Raw genomic sequence first — 17,574 nt, 5'->3', positions numbered from 1 at the left:
CTTTCTTTCTACCTGCTTCTAGGCAATCATCGGCTCATCACCGACTGCGCTTAGGGCTGTCCCGAAGGCGAGTATAGTCATTGTCTTGTTAAGATTCTCTCACCTACAGGATTTTGTATTTTTGACCTTAGGCCGTGGTCTGTTCAATTATCTTGATCGTACCTCATCCACTGCATTGTGGGGTATCTTTTGGACCCTAGTGGATTAGGCACAGTCATCGTCACAAATACTCCCCTCCTTGCTTTCCTTGCCGCTACGTGAAGTTTCGAATATTTTTGGGCAGTGGCAACCGCAACAAGCATTTTCAACAAGCAAATCGAAATACATTCATTCCTATGGTGTATCAGGGACCTGAATGGACAAAGGAATGATAAAGACGGGCGACAAAAAACGAGTTGATATGGGATAATAGAAGTAACCGTCGTAAAGCGTTAAACTTTCTTGCCTGTGTGACATGTGCTTCTAGATAATTTTTCGTGAGGATCCCTAGTTATATAACTAATTAACTTAGCTTTAATGGCGGCTACGGTGGACCAGTATCTGTCTTCTGAAAAAGATTTGCTAGGGATTTACTCCGTAATACAGTAGATCTACTTGACTATGTACTGGAAATTTCCTCTCAGTCTAGCAAGGGGGTCATCGCATATTCACACAATGTAATAGGCCAATATTACTTTTTGTGAAGGCCCTTCTCGTTTAAACGATTCTAAGAAAGAAAAAAAAAACGAAGATGAAAGACATCGTGGATCTTCAAAGATCATGTGAAGATATCTCGTGATACTGGAGCCCTATAAATTATCCCAGCCTCGGCATACTACATTGTCTCCCTGGAAATTTCTGCTAAAACCCTTGGGTTTCACGACAATAGGCAGTCCACCTCAGACGGCGTCTTCCTTCGCCACGTGTACTATCGAATTTTGTGGCTCAGTCCAGGAAAAACACTCCTAGCGAAACTCTGCTGTGTCAGAATCTTAACCCTAAGAGGCAAATGGAATTTTTGCTGAGGCGAAATCTGCTGAGGCGGTAGCGCTTGCGGCTAAAAGAACGTTGAGAAGGGAAAGTTAAAAACGAAAAAAGAGTCCCCAAAGAAGTATCGGATCGACAGGGCAAAGAAAGGGGAAGTTCCGTGCGAATCATCTCAGGAGAACCGTGTTTTTCTTTTCGTACCTATCTAATTCCTATGTAATGAGTACGTCCGATGACCTATCAGTATGATCCAGAGACGCTCTCCTCCGGAGTTCATTCTGCAATCCCAATTGAAAACCCAACACTCAACCGTTTCACTAACCCGAAGAATAAAATTAAAAGAGATGGTGGAGAATGGGCTCCACGGTGGCCATGGATTGGTCCTCATCAGATGATGGATCCACCTGCACCAGTCTCTGGATCGTCAAATAGGCGTTGGACAGTCTTATCAGGGGAATTAACTCAATACTTCTTTATGGAAAGATTAGCTTTAGGGGATATGCCTCAAAGGTTCCGTGCCTTTTCTGGAACATTTAGGAGACAGGTGTTAATTGACCAATAGTTGCTAGGGGATTTAGGGGCAATATGAGTTAGGGCTTGAATTTTATTCTAATTTTATTTTTCTAATTCTTTGTCTCCCAGAAGCTATTGATGCTGACTGTCTTTTTCCCTTTCCTTTTTTTTTTTACTGTTTTTAATTTTTGTTTTCGATCCTTTGTCCTTTTCCCTCTATAACCAGAGGGATCCAGAAGATTTTCGGTAGTTGTTGCTCAAAATCTAGCTTGGGCGTGCTACAGCGATGGCCGAGTTGCACAACAGAAAAGCCGAAAAGGTATGCGTTCATCTTGTATTTGGCTTAGAAACATAAGGAGCGAGGCGAGAAAGGAGGGGACCAGACGCAAGTCATTGCTGACACCCTTTTCCTATAGGCCGTCGAGAAAGACACCACTCCTACCCTGAAAGAGCTCAAGGATGCAATTCCCAAGGAATGCTTCGAGTCATCGGCCGTCACATCACTCTTGTACCTCGCTCGTGACATCCTTTACTGCGCCATTCTGACTGTCGCTGCCTTTCAAATCCACCGCATTCCTTCATTACCGCTGCGTGTCATCGCTTGGGCTACGTACGGTTTCTTTCAAGGCTGTGTCGGCACTGGAATATGGATTCTCGCACACGAGTGTGGCCACGGAGCCTTCTCGCCTAACCAGAGGCTCAATGACTTCGTCGGCTGGGCTGGACATTCATTCCTGATGGTACCCTACTTCTCCTGGAAGATCACCCACGCCCGTCACCACCGCTACACCGGTCATATGGACAAGGATACCGTGTATGTGCCGTGGACAGACGATGATCTAGCAAAGAAAAAGAACGTGCGGATTGAGCAACTGAAGCATCTGACTGAGGAGACCCCGATTGTGTCTTTCCTGCAGCTGATCGGTCACCAGCTGTTCGGATGGCAAATCTATCTCCTCTTGAATGCCACCGCAGGCTCCAAGAGTCTGCCTGAAGGAGCAGGAAAGATGGGACCTGCAAACCATTTCAACTTTATGGGGCCGCTCTTCACGGGCTCCCAGCGTGTGTCTATCGCACTGTCTGATTTAGGATTGTTGATCATGGGCTCCATTCTGTACTATGCGTCTACCCAGATTGGAGGTTGGAATATCGTGCTGTTGTACTTTATTCCTTATCTCTGGGTCCACCACTGGCTGAGTATGTCTCCCGCAACTCTTCTTAACATAGATTCTCTTTTCTTGTGACAGGCTATTCTAACATCAGCCCAGTTGCCATCACATACCTCCAACACACCCATCCCGACGTCCCGCATTACACAGCCGAGGCCTGGACCTATACCAAGGGTGCGCTCGCCACCGTTGACCGTACAATCGGCTTTATTGGCCGCCATTTCTTCCATGAGATCATCGACTACCACGTTGTCCACCATCTGTTCAGCCGCATTCCATTCTACAAGGCCGAGGAAGCGACCAAGGCCATCCAGCCACTGCTCGGCGAAGAGTACCACGAATCTAAGGACGAAAGCTTCCTGTATTCGCTGATGACGACATTCCGGAAGTGCATCTACGTTTCTGCGAATGGAAGCTCCCAGCCTGGTGTTCTGCATTTCGTCCGGGCTGATAAGAGCAACTGAAGAGTTTAAGAGTCCCTGGAGGGCTCTATTGCTCACAAAAGTGAGGCTCTGAGAGCGAGAAGATTTTTGCCAAAAATATAGATGATTTATAACATAGAGGGTTGCTTTTGGAGTTTATTGTGTCATTGCGATTGATACCGGCCCACTTGAGGTGGATGTTTGAGACTTTTGTTTCTAATTAATCACTTATAGACGGTCTAGTTTACGGGCAATTGGCCAAGATACCAATGGGAGAAGCGTTCAGAATCTTGTGTTTTTCTATAATTTTTGTAGATGTATGGATACCTTCAGAGTCGCGATCACTATTCAGGTCCCTTAGGGCTTCGATAATGAGACGCCTATGCCTCCTGTCACAGCAGCAACTGTCACATCATTTGAACCCGCACAAGGCAATCGTAGTCTGATTAGTTTGCAAGTTCTGAGGAAAGTCTATAGATTTATATGACTTGAATAGCTATGGCCATATGCTTCTATAGAAGGAATGTCTATTTGATAACCATGCCCTACAAATAAGTTACCACTGTTGCTTATAAGGTTTGTTGGTGCCTGGTCAGAGGAGTCCCGATTAAGGTTATCGGACGGTGATTAGCACCGGACCCAGTCATGGACGATGGGTCTCGTTTCCTTAGATCATTGGGTGGGGTTTTTATTCGAATGGGGAGCATGAGATTCCTAATTTAGAGGCCCATGTTGCCTTCTCAGACTCGATACCTAGACCGACGCTTCTTTACCCTTTACAGCTTTTCAAACGTCGGCGTGCGTTTCTCTACGCCAGCCGTCAAAGCCGTAGACACGTCGCCTGTTTGTATAGCAGCACTATTCCAAACAGCCGTGTAGCGAAGACCTTCAGAATGAATATAGTCGTTAGCCATTGGGCAACCACAGGGGTACAAGTCCAAAAGACTCCTTACCTTCGGCAATAGGATGGTCTCTGGACCAATTCAGCAGTTCCTTGGTTCCCTGCACTGCAACCGGGCTTTTCTGTGCAACAAGACTGGCAATATCCAAAGCCGCTCCCACCACTGCCTCTTTCGAATCATGAATCGAGTTTACGAATCCCACTCTGAGAGCCTCTTCGGCGCCAAAGATCCGTGCTGAAAGTGCCACCTCCTTCACCCAGCCAAAATTGCCTACGATCTTGGGTAGTCGGCTTAGTACACCAATATCTGCTGCCATCCCAATATCGACCTCCTTGACGGAGAAGCGAACATCCCGAGTACATATTCTGATATCGGCAGCGGCAGAAAGGTCGATCGCAAACCCGTACGCGTATCCATGCATGGCAGCGATGACAGGTTTCTCACAGCGCTCGATAGCAGTAAGGCAGTCTTGAAACTCAAGGATGTAGCGTCGAAGATTGAACGCTTTACGTGCGGTGTCGGAGCCGCCCTTATCATTGAAGAGCTCTAGGGGGGCCTGTTTGACATCCAGTCCGGCAGTGAAGGCTCTGTCTCCCGCGCCCGTGATGACAATTGCACGGACAGAGGAATCGGAAGACAGTTGATCGAAAACTTGACGCATCTCGAGCCACATTCTATACCCAGCGTCAGCAACGTCTTTGGCAAGCTTTCTCTGAAGGGTACTATGGCCGGTTGCCGGTAACATACGGCTCAATGAATGCATTTAGTTTCTCTGGGCGGTTAATCTCGACATGGGCGACGGATGGTCGTGCTGCAGGAAACTGGACCGTGAAGTATTTGTAAGAATACGCAGAGCCTCCGGTAGCTCCCATCTTGTCATCGACTTTGGTCGTTAGTTGCGATGTGTTTGTCTTGCTTTTCTAGCAGGTTTTCAGTTCAATTGGGAGGCAGTCGGATGAGGGAGTATATTTCAAGATACCCAGCCAGATTCTGGGAGGAAGTCGAGCTTTTATCCTCACCAGCTGGATAGCATATGGATCCCAGTTAACCTCGGGTATACTTGTTGATACAGGGTTCCTATCAGCAATTCCAAGCATAAGCTTTAGTATCAACCAAACCATAGGCTCCACTGTCTAGGGGTAGTTCTATCATCTAGCTTTCGTGGGGTAACCCGACTTCACCGGTGCTGTTCACTAATCTAAAAATGATCACGATATCCCCACATTTTACTACCAGATCAACCTCGGTCGGGATCATCTGTGTTTCACTATATCGTAGAACTTGGTGGCCCCTCGGTAGGCACTTTCAACGCGGTGTCATCTAGCTACTCGTAGAGGTTCTCGTGGATATACTTATCACAGAGTTAGGGTTTCTTGATAGACACCTGATTTCGATGGCCAATTGATAAGCTTATCGATAAGGCGGCCAGACCGTCGGCCCTGACGCCGGCGGCCAATCAGAAGCAGACCATTAGACTCCACTCCGCAAAAAGTCGGACTTTCAATTTTCACTCCGGGAACTATTTTGTATCTCCGCAAAAACAAGCCAGCAAAAGGGCGCCGTTCTTTCGTTTTGCTGTTTTTGGGTGTGACGTTCTGCTTTATTCTTTTGATTCAATGCAGCAAGCCAAGTGAAAAATCAGTTACAGCATCCTTTTTTTCTTACCAAAATGCAAAACATCGCCCACAAGCCAGGGGACGTGGCGCGAGAATCGCTCGCGTCGCCACTCCCGACAAACGGCTTGCAAGCAAAGCCCAATGTGTCGTCTTTAGGATCGTGGTCTCATATGATCGCTGGCGCGTGAGTGGTCCTGGAAGAAGTACTTTCTGGTTTATATACTAAGACTGGTGTCAATACAGCACAGGTGGAATGGTCACGGCGGTTCTCACAAGTCCACTCGATGTCCTCCGGACCAGGTACGATACAATCGCAGAAATCTTATACAGATTGTGTCAGTGGGTTAACGCAATTCGACACAAACATAGGTTACAAACAGACTACTACCAAACCCAAGCAGTCAAGCCTCATCCAGTGCCTACACAGCCCCATCTTCGTCCATCATTCTACCGCACCTCCCTCCTTCACTTCCGCGACACATTCGAGATCCTCTTCTCCATTCACCGCGTGGAAGGCTGGAGAGGTCTCTTTAAGGGCCTCGGACCCAGTCTGACCGGTGTCGTTCCGGCCAGCGCGGTCAAATTCTATACGTACGGAAACTGCAAACGGCTTCTTCCGGAGATAATCGGATGCGAGAAGGATTCGTCACTCGTGCATGCCTTATCCGCTGCATGCGCTGGAATTGCCACCGGCTCGGTTACGAATCCGATCTGGGTGGTCAAGACGCGACTTCAGCTGGATAAGGCCGGGGCCCGGCGGTATAAGAACAGTCTGGATTGCGCCCGGCAGGTTCTGCAACAGGAGGGACCAAAGGGCTTTTATCGGGGCTTGTCGGCGAGCTTCCTGGGTACAATTGAGACGACACTGCACCTGGCCATGTATGAGAAGTTCAAGGGGATGATCTCGAAGAAGATTGATCTCAATGAGAAGAGCGAAACAAACGGGTTTGTTCAGGGTCTTGCTATGAGTGGCGCTTCGGGTTTGTCGAAGTTGATCGCGTGTTTGATTGCGTATCCCCATGAGGTAAGTTGTGGAAGTAGTCTTCACAGCTTCGGATGTTCATCTAACCCGTCGCAGGTTATCAGGACTAGATTACGACAGGCTCCGATGGCGGACGGTCGCCAGAAGTACACCGGAATTCTTCAGTGTGCGCGGCTGATCATAAAGGAAGAAGGTGCGGCAGCGCTGTATGGAGGCTTGACGGCACATCTATTGCGGACCGTTCCCTCCGCTGCTATCACAATCGGTACCTATGAGCTGGTCCTCAAGGTCCTCGAGCGTCGCTAAGCTCTTGTATAAGTGAGGCCCAGACCTCGATATTTCCCTTCTCATGTATTATAGATGTACGATAGACCAGGTGCAACGATACCTTGTAATATAATAACGACATTGAAGATAAATGTTGATGGTCCTTCAGGAGATCAGGTCTGACAATGCGGCTTAGCATATCGACCGAGGCACTTGTCCCTTAGACGATAATCAGATCCGTTGAATATCGACCATGACCCTACTTGGCAGGGAATAGAGGCAAATGATCAATACCTCAGGCTGTTGGATCCTCACGCATTCTTACGCATGAGGGAACTCATTGAATCCTGGCCCCTTTCGTTTACTACGTTTAGCTAGTGGCAACTGATCCCATATGGGTGCAACCGCCCTATAGCTTGGATGTCGCACATACTCCCATCAGGCTGTTCATAAGATGAACAATCTAATAGCTCCACGGCAACCCCATCAGGGTATGCAGAACGTCATCCCAAACCCACCATACTCACGGAGAGATACACGCGATTGCCGCTCATGGAGGGGGCTTTTGCATATCACTCGCCCCTCAGATGCATGGCCTCGTCGAAGAGGGGCCCATTCATGTGCGTCATCATGCTCTTAGGGTAAGGATCTCCACGGGTCAACAGCGTCCACAAACGAGAGACTTATCAGAGACAGGCAAAGGGAAGCGGGGCAGCATAGAAAGGCGAGAGCCGATCTGATGCACGACGTCAGCTGCATTCTGACATGGGCATTGACACCGAGATTATCCGACGGACAGCCAATGGACTGCAAGCCATGGCACCTCGCACTGCTACTAATAGGACAGTCAGGGACAAGGGGATGATAGTCAACATCTACCAGTATCCTGTTGTATTGCCCATCAACTACGCTGAGCTTTCCACGCCATGGCCACTCAAACGGAGTCTGTAGTGGAAGTACCCAGAACCAAATCCACAAAGCCTCTGGAAAAGTATACCCATCTGCCCGAGTCAAAGCAAGATCGTGAGTCGCCAGAGATGCGACCACCAAACACAGAATGCTAAGACGACACAGTGAAATATGCGGACTTGGTTACGATTGACCTGTCGGAGTTTGATCGCCCTGGCGGCAAGGAGAAGCTCGCAGCGCAGCTAAAGGATGCCGCGCACGAAGTTGGTATATACCAATCCCATTTTCTTTGCCTGTCTCATCAATCTCACTGAACACCCAGCTGATGTACAGTTGAACAGGCTTCTTCTACGTAACCAATTTCGGTCTCACCCAAGAACAAATCGACCGGCAGTTCGCCATCGCCAAAGAATTCTTCTCGCTCTCGGAGGAAGAACGGCGTAGTTTCCGTGCCCCCTTAGAAGAAGGTATCTACAATGGCTACCGACCTCTGGGTTCGATCGAGATCCTGCCCGGACTCCGTGACAACATCGAATTTTATAACATTATGAAATTCCTCCCCCAATACGACCGGAACCACCCAGACGTCGTGAGGCGCTACTGGGAGGAAATCGAGAAGTTCCACCGCCACTGCCACGAGCATATTGCTTATAAACTCTTCCAGCTGCTGGCAATCATCCTGGAACTCCCCGAGGACCAGCTTGTGGACGGACATCGCTATGAGGCCGAATGCGACAGCGGTCTCCGCTACATGTGTTACCGGGCCCGCACCCCCGAAGAGAACGAGAAGTACAAGCATCTCTACTCCCGTGGACACACGGACAATGGCACTATCACCTTTGTGTTCCAACAGCCCGTCGCGGCCCTCCAGGTCAAGAAGTACGATGATTCAGAATGGGAGTACCTTCCGATCCGCCCAGGAACGCTGGCGGTGAATATCGCCGATATCATGACCATGTTGTCGAACGGGTGGTTGAAGAGCGGCGTGCACCGTGTCATTGTACCCCCTGAAGACCAGCAACATTACGATCGGCTCGGACTCCTGTACTTTGTACGGCCGAGTGATCGTTTGAAGTTGAGGAGTGTGGATAGCCCGTTGCTTCGGCGCGAGGGGTATCATAAAGATACCACCGACATCGATATCCCAGCACCTGAATGGACACGGGCGAGGATTAAGAAGAACTGGACTCGGTCTCCGACGGATTTGGGTGAGAACGTTACGCTGGGAGGATTCAAGGCCAAGGTGTTCTACGAATAACTCATTGTGTCTTCCCAGCCTGGCTCTGCGGGCTCTACTTAGTTTTTGATTCAACTCTTACATGGCCAATTGAACTCTCCTTATCTCGGAATTGAAGACTGATTCGAGTAACTTGCTTAACTGACCACTGGTAAGCTGCTCTGGATGGAGTACTCTATACCTCTTTGCCGACGAACCTTTCACAATGGGGCAGCAAAGCAAGGAAACAGCAGATCGGCGATGATGCACGGAGTACTATTTGTGTGGGGGTCCTTCTCACCATCCATACTGCGTAGTCAACGTGCTCGAAACTTGGCGTGACTATGAAGCTGAAGTGGGGTAGTTCGTCTGCGTTACTTGTTGGCCAGCGATCTAGAGCGCGTAGTAAGAGATCCACCTGAATTAGTTCAATCATGCAGAACGCTAATGACCAACTTGCAACCGGGCAGCCAGCGAGACCGATGATATACATTTGAACCCATTGGCGGGCCGCTCAAATCCGTTTGATCAGCGCTTTGGCCTCATGTTCTCCGGTCTCCACCACGCATGTCGCATCCTTTGGCGAATAATCCACGGCTGGGGTTCAAACCTCCATGCAACTAAAGAGCAGAAAGAGGGGGTTCTGCATAGACAAGAAGAGGGGTAGACGGAAAGAAACAGGGGGTACACGGTATACTTCATGGACTAAAAAGCTACTAATCAGCTAGACTCCGTCTACGCATTAGGGCTTAGGTAGCCACCGTCTCCATCCGAACTTTACAACTTATGCGGCCTCGTCCTCCCAGCCAAGGCAGACGCACGTAACATCTCATTTGTAAGGATCATGACGCCCTCGTCAGCACCAATCCCAGGCTTAGAGAGCAGGAATCCCGGTTTCGTGGCCAAGGCAACATGCGCCGTAACCCGGGCAGAAACATCAGTTTCATTGGCCGATCCTCCAAGACAGCAGCCCACGCCCTTGTCCTGACAATAAAGTACGGCGTCAATGCTGTTGTGTACCCCTCCCAGATCAGGCATCTTGATCTGCACGTAATCCACGGCGCCCGCATCGGCAAATTTTCGGATATCCTCCAGCGTATTGCACCATTCGTCCGCGACAATCTGGACGTGAATCGACCGCATCCGCAGAAGTTGCCGTAGATCTGCCAGTCGTCGTATTTGCTCAGACTGAGTGGGCGCGATGATCGGGGATTCAATGAGCAGATCGTATGGCTGGGCGGATCGCTGGAGCTGGGCCAGGAAAGACGCCAGGCTTGCATTGTCGGGAAAGAGATCACCAATTGTCCCGTAGACGTCGAAGTGGAGTCGAGGATGGTATCCAGGGCTTCCTCGCTCTTGAACACGTTGAGATACTGTCTGGGTGTAGTCTATCAAGGTTTTGCCTGCAGGTCCTATGTCGTGGACATGCACGAAGGAGGCATGGGGAAGCATTGGCACTCGTTTCATGATCATTCGGTCCAGCTGTAGGTGGTCGTTCCGGTGACAAGAGGCCAGGATGTCAATCGGATGGTGTGACAACGCAGTCCCCCATTCGCGTGATATGATCTCAGCCATAGTGCATCGGTGTGCTAATGCAGTGGCGGCGAGGAGCGCCTGCGTGATGCCATATCTCACGGCGGAATGCAATTTGCCCTGCTGCAACTCAGGCCAGGGCCCATCCATTATGATTGCATTTTCCCGGAATTGAGTAAGGTCACATGTAAGGAGTCGAGGCTTGACGACCGACTCTAAGATAGAGAGGTGGTCTTCGGCGACGAAGAGGGGATCCCGAGAGGCAGCCCCGGAAAAGATAACGTCGGCACAGTCACCCACTGCAATTGTCCCATTTGGGAGATGTAGGAGGATAGAGATAGCTTGACCAGCCTGTACCACGCTCTTAAAACCGGGTGTTTGCGGGGGTATATTGTCAACCAGTGGATCATATGTTGGACTCTGTCGAACGGCTTGGAGATCTTTCACGAAATACCCAGAGAGCCCGACAACGAATTGAATCTCAGATGCGTACATGGTACTTGATTAAATTGATAATACCTGATTCTTAAAGGTCTGGTACGATGCAAAGTACGTACATACATATATACTCCCGGGGGATATCCACCCAGTAGCTCCGTCTGTGGGGATGACTTCCCACCGGAAGGACGCTGGACATGGAGATGTGATCGGCGTCAAGATCCTGCGCCTAAATTGAACCCGTCTAATTAGTGATACTAGGATACCTTGGGCGATGTGTCCATCCGACGGAGTCGTCCAACTCCAGGATACAGGATGGCGTATGTTCGTCTACAATGTCGACACACAATTCATATCAGCTACAAAGACATAGATATGCTTGTATTGCCGAGGCAGCATTATCTGACTCTTAAATATATTTTTTGACAAGTCAGAAAGCAGTAGACACTTTAAACCTCCAGTAAAACCTCATCCAAATGTTAATTGACAATAATGAGACGCGAGCGATTGATATGACAGGAGTGTGTCATTGGGTCGTTTGACCGGGTGGACGTCGGGAGAGAAATACTACGAGGGGTAAATTGCTCCAGGGAGCACAAAGGCAATCGAGCTAAGACGTCTGTACTTTGGAAATGAAGGAAGAGGAGGTGAGTAGTGGTTGAGAAAAGGGATGAAGAGAGAGAAGAAAGGATGGAAGAGAGGAATGGTCTAACACGCCAACGGACATTGCGGGAAAGGAGTTAAATAAAACTAAAAAAGAATGACCGACGCAGGGATCGAACCTGCAATCTCTTGATTCGTAGTCAAGCGCCTTGCCATTGGGCCAGCCGGCCAATTGTTGAGAATTAGAAGCAGTAATTGCCTATATATTTCATTTAAATATGGTAAGAAAAACCACCTATCAAATTTGAAAAGTTCCCTAAAGAGGTTGCATATGTGTGAAGCCATCCAAGGTCCACAATCTTACCATAACTCGGAATCTAGCATGGTGAAACTGCTATTAACCTTTAGGAAAACTTTATCATTAGTTTGGTAGTGTTATTGAGCATGCTTTCGCGAGGTTTACCGAAGAAGTCACCTTGTGGGAAGTATACATACTCAAATCCTAGGGCTACTCTTGCCTAGTTAGCCAATAACTTTGGCAAATGTATCTAGTTTAACTCCCAGCCCCCAGAAAGACGCACCATGAACTACATCTAACGGAGCGAATACCAGCAGATGGATGGAAAACCTTTATCTTGGGACTATGACATACCTCAATTGGGGTTGATTGCCAAGTTTTGAATACGAGCTTCGATATAGCAGTTGAGCTACCTGGAAATGGGTAGAATATGAACTTATTAATGGTTGATTTCAAATCAGCATTGAGTCACAATAAGCTCTCCTGATAGCGCTTTCCCCAAAACTCTGTGCATATAAATGGGTCTGTGATGATGGTCTACCTTCAGCCACCCAAGGAAACAACACAACGATCCATATCTCACAATGTCCAAGCACATAAGCATATTCGGTCTCGGGGCCATGGGAGCGGCCCTCGCAGCCAGATACCTCGAACATGGCTACAAAACCACTGTCTGGAATCGAACCACTGCAAAGGCAACTCCGCTCGTTGAGCAGGGTGCCAAGCTAGCTTCTACAATCTCGGAGGGCATAAACGCCAGCGACCTCATCATTATATGCCTCCTTAACAATGAAGCTGCCGAGGACATTCTACGGGATGTATTCCACAGTTTGTCCAGCAAGACTATTGTCAACCTTACCAATGGGACACCGTACCAAGCTCGTAACCTCGCAGATTTCGTCACCTCCAACGGCGCACGGTACATCCACGGCGGCATTATGGCGGTTCCCGCTATGATTGGCTCTCCGCACGCTGTCCTTCTTTATAGTGGAGGGTCATTCGAGCTTTTTCAAAGCATAGAAAGTCATCTATCTCTCCTCGGAATGAGTAAATTCCTCGGTACCGATGCAGGGTCTGCCTCTCTGCATGACTTGGCTTTGTTATCGGGAATGTACGGTCTCTTCTCCGGGTTCCTGCATGCGGTTGCTCTGATCAAGTCCGAGCAGAGTAAGACAGCTACCGGACTATTGCCGCTTCTGACTCCATGGCTGTCGGCAATGATGGGATATCTTAGTTCTATCGCGAGTCAGATCGACGAGGGAGACTATGCCACACAGGGATCTAACCTGGAAATGCAATTGGTCGGAGTGGAAAACATTCTCAAAGCTGGCAAGGAGCAAGGGATCTCTTCGCAGATGATCCTTCCGATGAAAGCGTTGATAGAGAAAGCAGTGGGTGAGGGGCATGGGGGCGAGGATCTATCTGTGCTGATTGATTACTTTAAGGGGGAGAAAAGTTTGGAGTAAGGGGTCGCTATCTTGAGGTGTTGTGTTAAAGCTACTTTGTATCCATCCTATTAATATATAGTAGCACATAGCAAAATGGACCTTCTGATTTGTTACTACTTCTTTACACGTTTGGGTTTAGGAAGCGGGCCCTCCTGAATTTGCTGCTCACGAATAAGAAATGGAAGTCTGCAGGATGAAGGCAACAACGGACTAAAAAACTCGGATATAGGTTTTCATGAAGGTGAGATGTACAATAGACGGTGTAGCTAATAGGATGTAATATCCGCTCATATTTGATAGCTACTACATTAATATGAACGTATGTGTTTTACATGATGTTTGAATGACTCTGGTTATCAGTACTTTCGGTGAGATATATGTTGAAGGGTAAAGCTGGCATTCATGACAATTACTTGCTTAGATCCTAATCTAGAGGGAGGATGATCACAAGACAAGGAGGACCGCTACATATTTACAGCACCTTCATTCTATCTATGCATTACTTAGCATACGTATCGTAAAAGCCCACAGTAGTCTTTCCTCACTTAGATTCACCACTAATGCGCCTTCAAGAATGCCAGCCCACCATCGAGTGTCACTTCCGAGCCCGTAGTGAAGGTTGCCTCGAACGCGAGGAACAAAACGGCACGCGCGATTTCGATCGGTTCTCCAATCCTACCCAGGGGTGTAGTCTGAACACCCTGGTTTTCGAACTCCCGTAACTCATCACTCGAGGCACTTGCAATACCCATCGTTGGCGTTTTCACAAACCCGGGGGAAACCGCGTTGACGCGAATCTTCCGACTAACCAGCTCTGCTGCCAATGTCTGCACTAACGACCGGACGGCAGCCTTGGAGGCCGAGTACGTCGCCATGCCAGGGATACCGGCCTGGGTTGAGACCGCGGTAGTGAATACGATAGAGCCGCCATCTTTCAGGAGAGGGGACAGCTTTTGCACCACGAAGAAGGCACCGAATACGTTGGTGTCGAATGTTCGTCGGAAAGAGTCCTCTGACACGGTAGAGAATGGCTCCAGAGAGGCATAGCCAGCGTTGACAAAAAGAAGATCGATGCTTTGTCCAGGACCAAAGAAGGACTGCGCTGTCTGAACAAAATCAGATATGTCTGCAGTTGAAGTGATATCACATGGCACAATCTCGGCCTTATCCTTTAGTTGTTGCTTCGCTGCTTCGATGGGTCCAAGGCTTCGACCGGTGACCAGGACTTTTGCACCCCCGTCAACCAGAAGCTGAGCTGTTGATAGGCCGATACCATGACTACCGCCTATAATGACCGCGTTTTTGCCTGAGTATGATGCCATTGATTTGGGTTGGTAGCGAAAGAAGATTAAAAGATCAAAAACTGTAGACTTCTCGCAGGTAGTGCTAGAGATAGATGACTTCCTGTATAGAATGACTCTCTCGATTCCCTGGCCACAACCCTGTACTTATACTTCATGGACTTGAAGGTGCCTCCTCCTGCCCTATACGAAGGTCTAGCAAGATCGGAGCACGAACAACATCATGCTTCGTAATCATGCTTGGCATTTGTTAATGGAAACGCCTAGCTGCCATCAAAAGTACCATGATTGTATATAATTTGATTATAAATACAAGTTTGTTTTAAGGTTTACATGACTCTCAAAAAGTCTTGCGTTCGAGAGTGACGTAATATTTCTAAGCAATCTTCGATGTAATTCTATGCCAAGGGTTGAAAAAAAACAATATTGTTTCGTTGCTGGATTTTGGCATTTCAGAAAACAGTGCTCTTTGGTTCTCAATCGACAATTGTTAGAGTATTCAGTTATGTAGTATCTTTGAACATATATGAGTTCTTCATGATCTCACTAGATTGGGGTCTTCCAGCAAAAGAATGCGTTGCACATTGCACCCTCGCGGATATACATACTACTGACAGCTGGTAGTTGGTAACTAGCTACATGTATATGTGCCATAGCACGCCGGGATTTTTTACTGCATAGAGCTTTCTTCTAGAGTAAGCACCCTAGATTGGGATTAGACGAATTTGTGATTACTTTCTCTCAAGATCCTTCTACGTAGCTCATGGATGGATGCATTGTGAGAATATGCAAGGACGCAATCTGGTGGACTCCTGACTTTAGGAGTGTCTAAATAAAAGATTCAAGTGTTTTGATTGGATAAATATGTATAATTATAACTAACAGTGAATGAATGAGAAGTTAAAAATACAAAGTGTTGTCGACCACAGCTAACATCATCACCTCTTTAGGCTTTCCTTGATCTTCCACCACCTAATCTAGCAGCTAGCCAGGGGCTGCTTGAACTTGCAGGTGTTGCTAGCGCCGGAGGAAACCTTCTTGGGCTCCTTGCCGTTGTTGTCGGTACCCTGGTACTCGACACAAATCTCCTTAACGCTGCTAGCACAGCCGTCAATGGTGGCGGAGTCGCCGAGGTTAGGGTTGATGCCGACAAGAGTCTTGCCGTTGCTGGCCTTGACACCGCTGATCTGAACGGTACGCTTGAACTGCTTCTTGCAGTTGCCGCAGGAGCGGTACAGCTTGCCGAAGTTCTGGACAGTGAAATCCTGGATGATGGCAGAGCCGCCGCTGTTGTGCTGGATGACCTTGTCATCGGCGCCCTGGGCACCACCGCCAATGACCTTGTGGACACCGTTGCCGGTACCCTTGAAGGTGAGGGCATCTATACATGTTTATTAGTTCACCGAATACAATGAATAGGGGAGAGAAGAGGTGAGATGGCGAATAAACATACCCTCGCAGACCTCCTGCCACCAGACGTTTTCAATGGTGCAAGAACCCTCGCAGTGCACACCCTCAATCTGGTCAGCACCAATGATGGCGTTGCGAAGGATACCGCCGTCAGCGACGATGAAGACAGCGTCCTTGTTGCCACCCTCCTTCTGACCGGTACACTTGACACCACGGCCGAAGGTCTTCATGCCACCATCATAGGTACCCTTGACGTAGTAAGGTTCCTTAAAGGTCTGGCTACCCTTGGAGGCGGGAATGGGGAATGCAGCACGCTCGTTCAGCTGGTGGAACTTTTGGTGCGAGGAGGCATCGTGAGGGCTGGCCAGAGCCGAGGTGAGGAGGAGGGGAACGAGGAGAAGTTTCTGGTACATGGTGGATGCGAGGAGTGGTTGATAACTTGATAGCGAAGAGAAGTTTGATTTGATTGTTGCTTTGCTTGTCTAGAAGACTCTAATGAGGGCAATGGCGAGGAATTTATACTTCCTCCAGGGGTATACAGGACAGAAACTTGAATGATTACATAGGAATGTACAATCTAATTGTCTTGGTATGTCTTGTTTCAATTTAACACACACGGCATGGTTGAACAACCGGATGTAAAGGCGAAACAGCGGTCAGCCTGAAGCTCTCCCTAGAAGTCCACCAGAACATATCCTTGAGCCCTTTGAATGGGCTCTTTGGATGGGTGTCTCCACTCGGACCTACCCTCGCTGAGCATTTGCCGGCATGCTAGTTGACAGGGTCTGTTGGCCCTGACGGATTAAGGCTTCTTTGAGTATCAACCCGCGACAACCGGGCTTTTCTCCGGACATCCGATTGGCGGTAATGAGTCAGTAGTTTGGCCCTCAACAGCTAGTTAGTGTGTCAAGGGTCAATTCCAGGTCTGTGTGGCGAAACAATCTAAAGGGTCCTGACTCCTGACTCGGGCTGATCCCGGATCAACTCAGGCCGAGCCTTGCAACAATAGGCTTCACACGAGCAAGAGCTATAATATTGCGGCATGGCCCACCTAATGAGGAAAGTACGGGGAGGACCCTAGTCTTCTAATGGGCTTCTTTGGCTATTTAGCTATATTAGGGACCCTACTTGTTTCACTATAACGGGACCTTTTCTGTGGCGCAGCAAGCTCGACTCCCAGCGACTAGAGACGCCGGTACGAGCATTAGTTCCACCATCAAACTAGTAACCGTGGATCGGACAAGTGGGAAGTTCTGCCGGGGAGAGAGACGGTCTGCGATTCCCGACAGTTAATCTACGGGCTAATTGACTCCGTTTGCTAGCATAAGCTCTAAATGTATGATGATGACTGCTCTGATACTGCTCAACCTAATAGCCTCCCGTGATCTCCGATCCTTGATATCGTCGGGAATGGGTGATAATCGCAGGTCAAATCCCGCAGGGTCAAATTACCGACAATGAGCCAAGAGACTCCAAGACTTGCCAAGCCAACCTTATGTTTCAAGTCGGCTCGGGGAATAATTAGTGTGGCAGACATGGGCCAGAGCCTAATGGGCCATCCGGAAGTTCCTGCGCGGAAAG

At 48.6% G+C, this 17,574-nt stretch overlaps 8 protein-coding genes across 8 annotated transcripts; 4 read left to right on the top strand and 4 right to left on the bottom strand.

Annotated features, from left to right (window-relative positions):
- Nucleotides 1-1,765: 1,765 nt before the first annotated feature.
- On the top strand, nt 1,766-3,112 carry ABOM_011622 (oleate delta-12 desaturase; the record flags this gene model as incomplete). The annotated part of the gene is made up of 3 exons (XM_022538750.1): nt 1,766-1,798; nt 1,896-2,676; nt 2,748-3,112. 3 exons carry the CDS (start codon nt 1,766-1,768, stop codon nt 3,110-3,112), a joined length of 1,179 nt encoding a protein of 392 aa, XP_022383489.1.
- A 734-nt stretch (nt 3,113-3,846) lies between these two features.
- Nucleotides 3,847-4,844, bottom strand: ABOM_011621 (enoyl-CoA hydratase/isomerase family protein; the record flags this gene model as incomplete). Its single annotated transcript, XM_022538749.1, has 3 exons — nt 3,847-3,956; nt 4,024-4,646; nt 4,720-4,844. 3 exons carry the CDS (start codon nt 4,842-4,844, stop codon nt 3,847-3,849), a joined length of 858 nt encoding a protein of 285 aa, XP_022383487.1.
- Nucleotides 4,845-5,641: 797 nt separating this feature from the next.
- Nucleotides 5,642-6,876, top strand: ABOM_011620 (mitochondrial carrier protein; the record flags this gene model as incomplete). Its single annotated transcript, XM_022538748.1, has 4 exons — nt 5,642-5,772; nt 5,832-5,888; nt 5,958-6,612; nt 6,667-6,876. 4 exons carry the CDS (start codon nt 5,642-5,644, stop codon nt 6,874-6,876), a joined length of 1,053 nt encoding a protein of 350 aa, XP_022383488.1.
- An 887-nt stretch (nt 6,877-7,763) lies between these two features.
- On the top strand, nt 7,764-9,004 carry ABOM_011619 (putative oxidoreductase, 2OG-Fe(II) oxygenase family; the record flags this gene model as incomplete). The annotated part of the gene is made up of 3 exons (XM_022538747.1): nt 7,764-7,860; nt 7,912-8,013; nt 8,088-9,004. 3 exons carry the CDS (start codon nt 7,764-7,766, stop codon nt 9,002-9,004), a joined length of 1,116 nt encoding a protein of 371 aa, XP_022383500.1.
- Nucleotides 9,005-9,739: 735 nt separating this feature from the next.
- ABOM_011618 (putative methylaspartate ammonia-lyase) lies at nt 9,740-10,990 on the bottom strand (the record flags this gene model as incomplete). Its single annotated transcript, XM_022538746.1, has 1 exon — nt 9,740-10,990. One exon carries the CDS (start codon nt 10,988-10,990, stop codon nt 9,740-9,742), a length of 1,251 nt encoding a protein of 416 aa, XP_022383499.1.
- Nucleotides 10,991-12,418: 1,428 nt separating this feature from the next.
- Nucleotides 12,419-13,300, top strand: ABOM_011617 (NAD(P)-dependent oxidoreductase; the record flags this gene model as incomplete). Its single annotated transcript, XM_022538745.1, has 1 exon — nt 12,419-13,300. The coding sequence occupies one exon, from the start codon at nt 12,419-12,421 to the stop codon at nt 13,298-13,300; it is 882 nt and encodes a 293-aa protein (XP_022383494.1).
- Nucleotides 13,301-13,839: 539 nt separating this feature from the next.
- ABOM_011616 (putative short chain dehydrogenase) lies at nt 13,840-14,604 on the bottom strand (the record flags this gene model as incomplete). The annotated part of the gene is made up of 1 exon (XM_022538744.1): nt 13,840-14,604. One exon carries the CDS (start codon nt 14,602-14,604, stop codon nt 13,840-13,842), a length of 765 nt encoding a protein of 254 aa, XP_022383493.1.
- Nucleotides 14,605-15,560: 956 nt separating this feature from the next.
- On the bottom strand, nt 15,561-16,406 carry ABOM_011615 (pectate lyase; the record flags this gene model as incomplete). Its single annotated transcript, XM_022538743.1, has 2 exons — nt 15,561-15,964; nt 16,037-16,406. 2 exons carry the CDS (start codon nt 16,404-16,406, stop codon nt 15,561-15,563), a joined length of 774 nt encoding a protein of 257 aa, XP_022383492.1.
- Between the last annotated feature and the right edge of the window lie 1,168 nt (nt 16,407-17,574).

Source organism: Aspergillus bombycis, assembly GCF_001792695.1.
Source record: "Aspergillus bombycis strain NRRL26010 chromosome Unknown contig00178, whole genome shotgun sequence".
NCBI classification, from domain to species: domain Eukaryota; kingdom Fungi; phylum Ascomycota; class Eurotiomycetes; order Eurotiales; family Aspergillaceae; genus Aspergillus; species Aspergillus bombycis.
The sequence above is the reverse complement of the archived record's forward strand: the minus strand, read 5'-3'. Positions and strand labels throughout refer to the sequence as shown.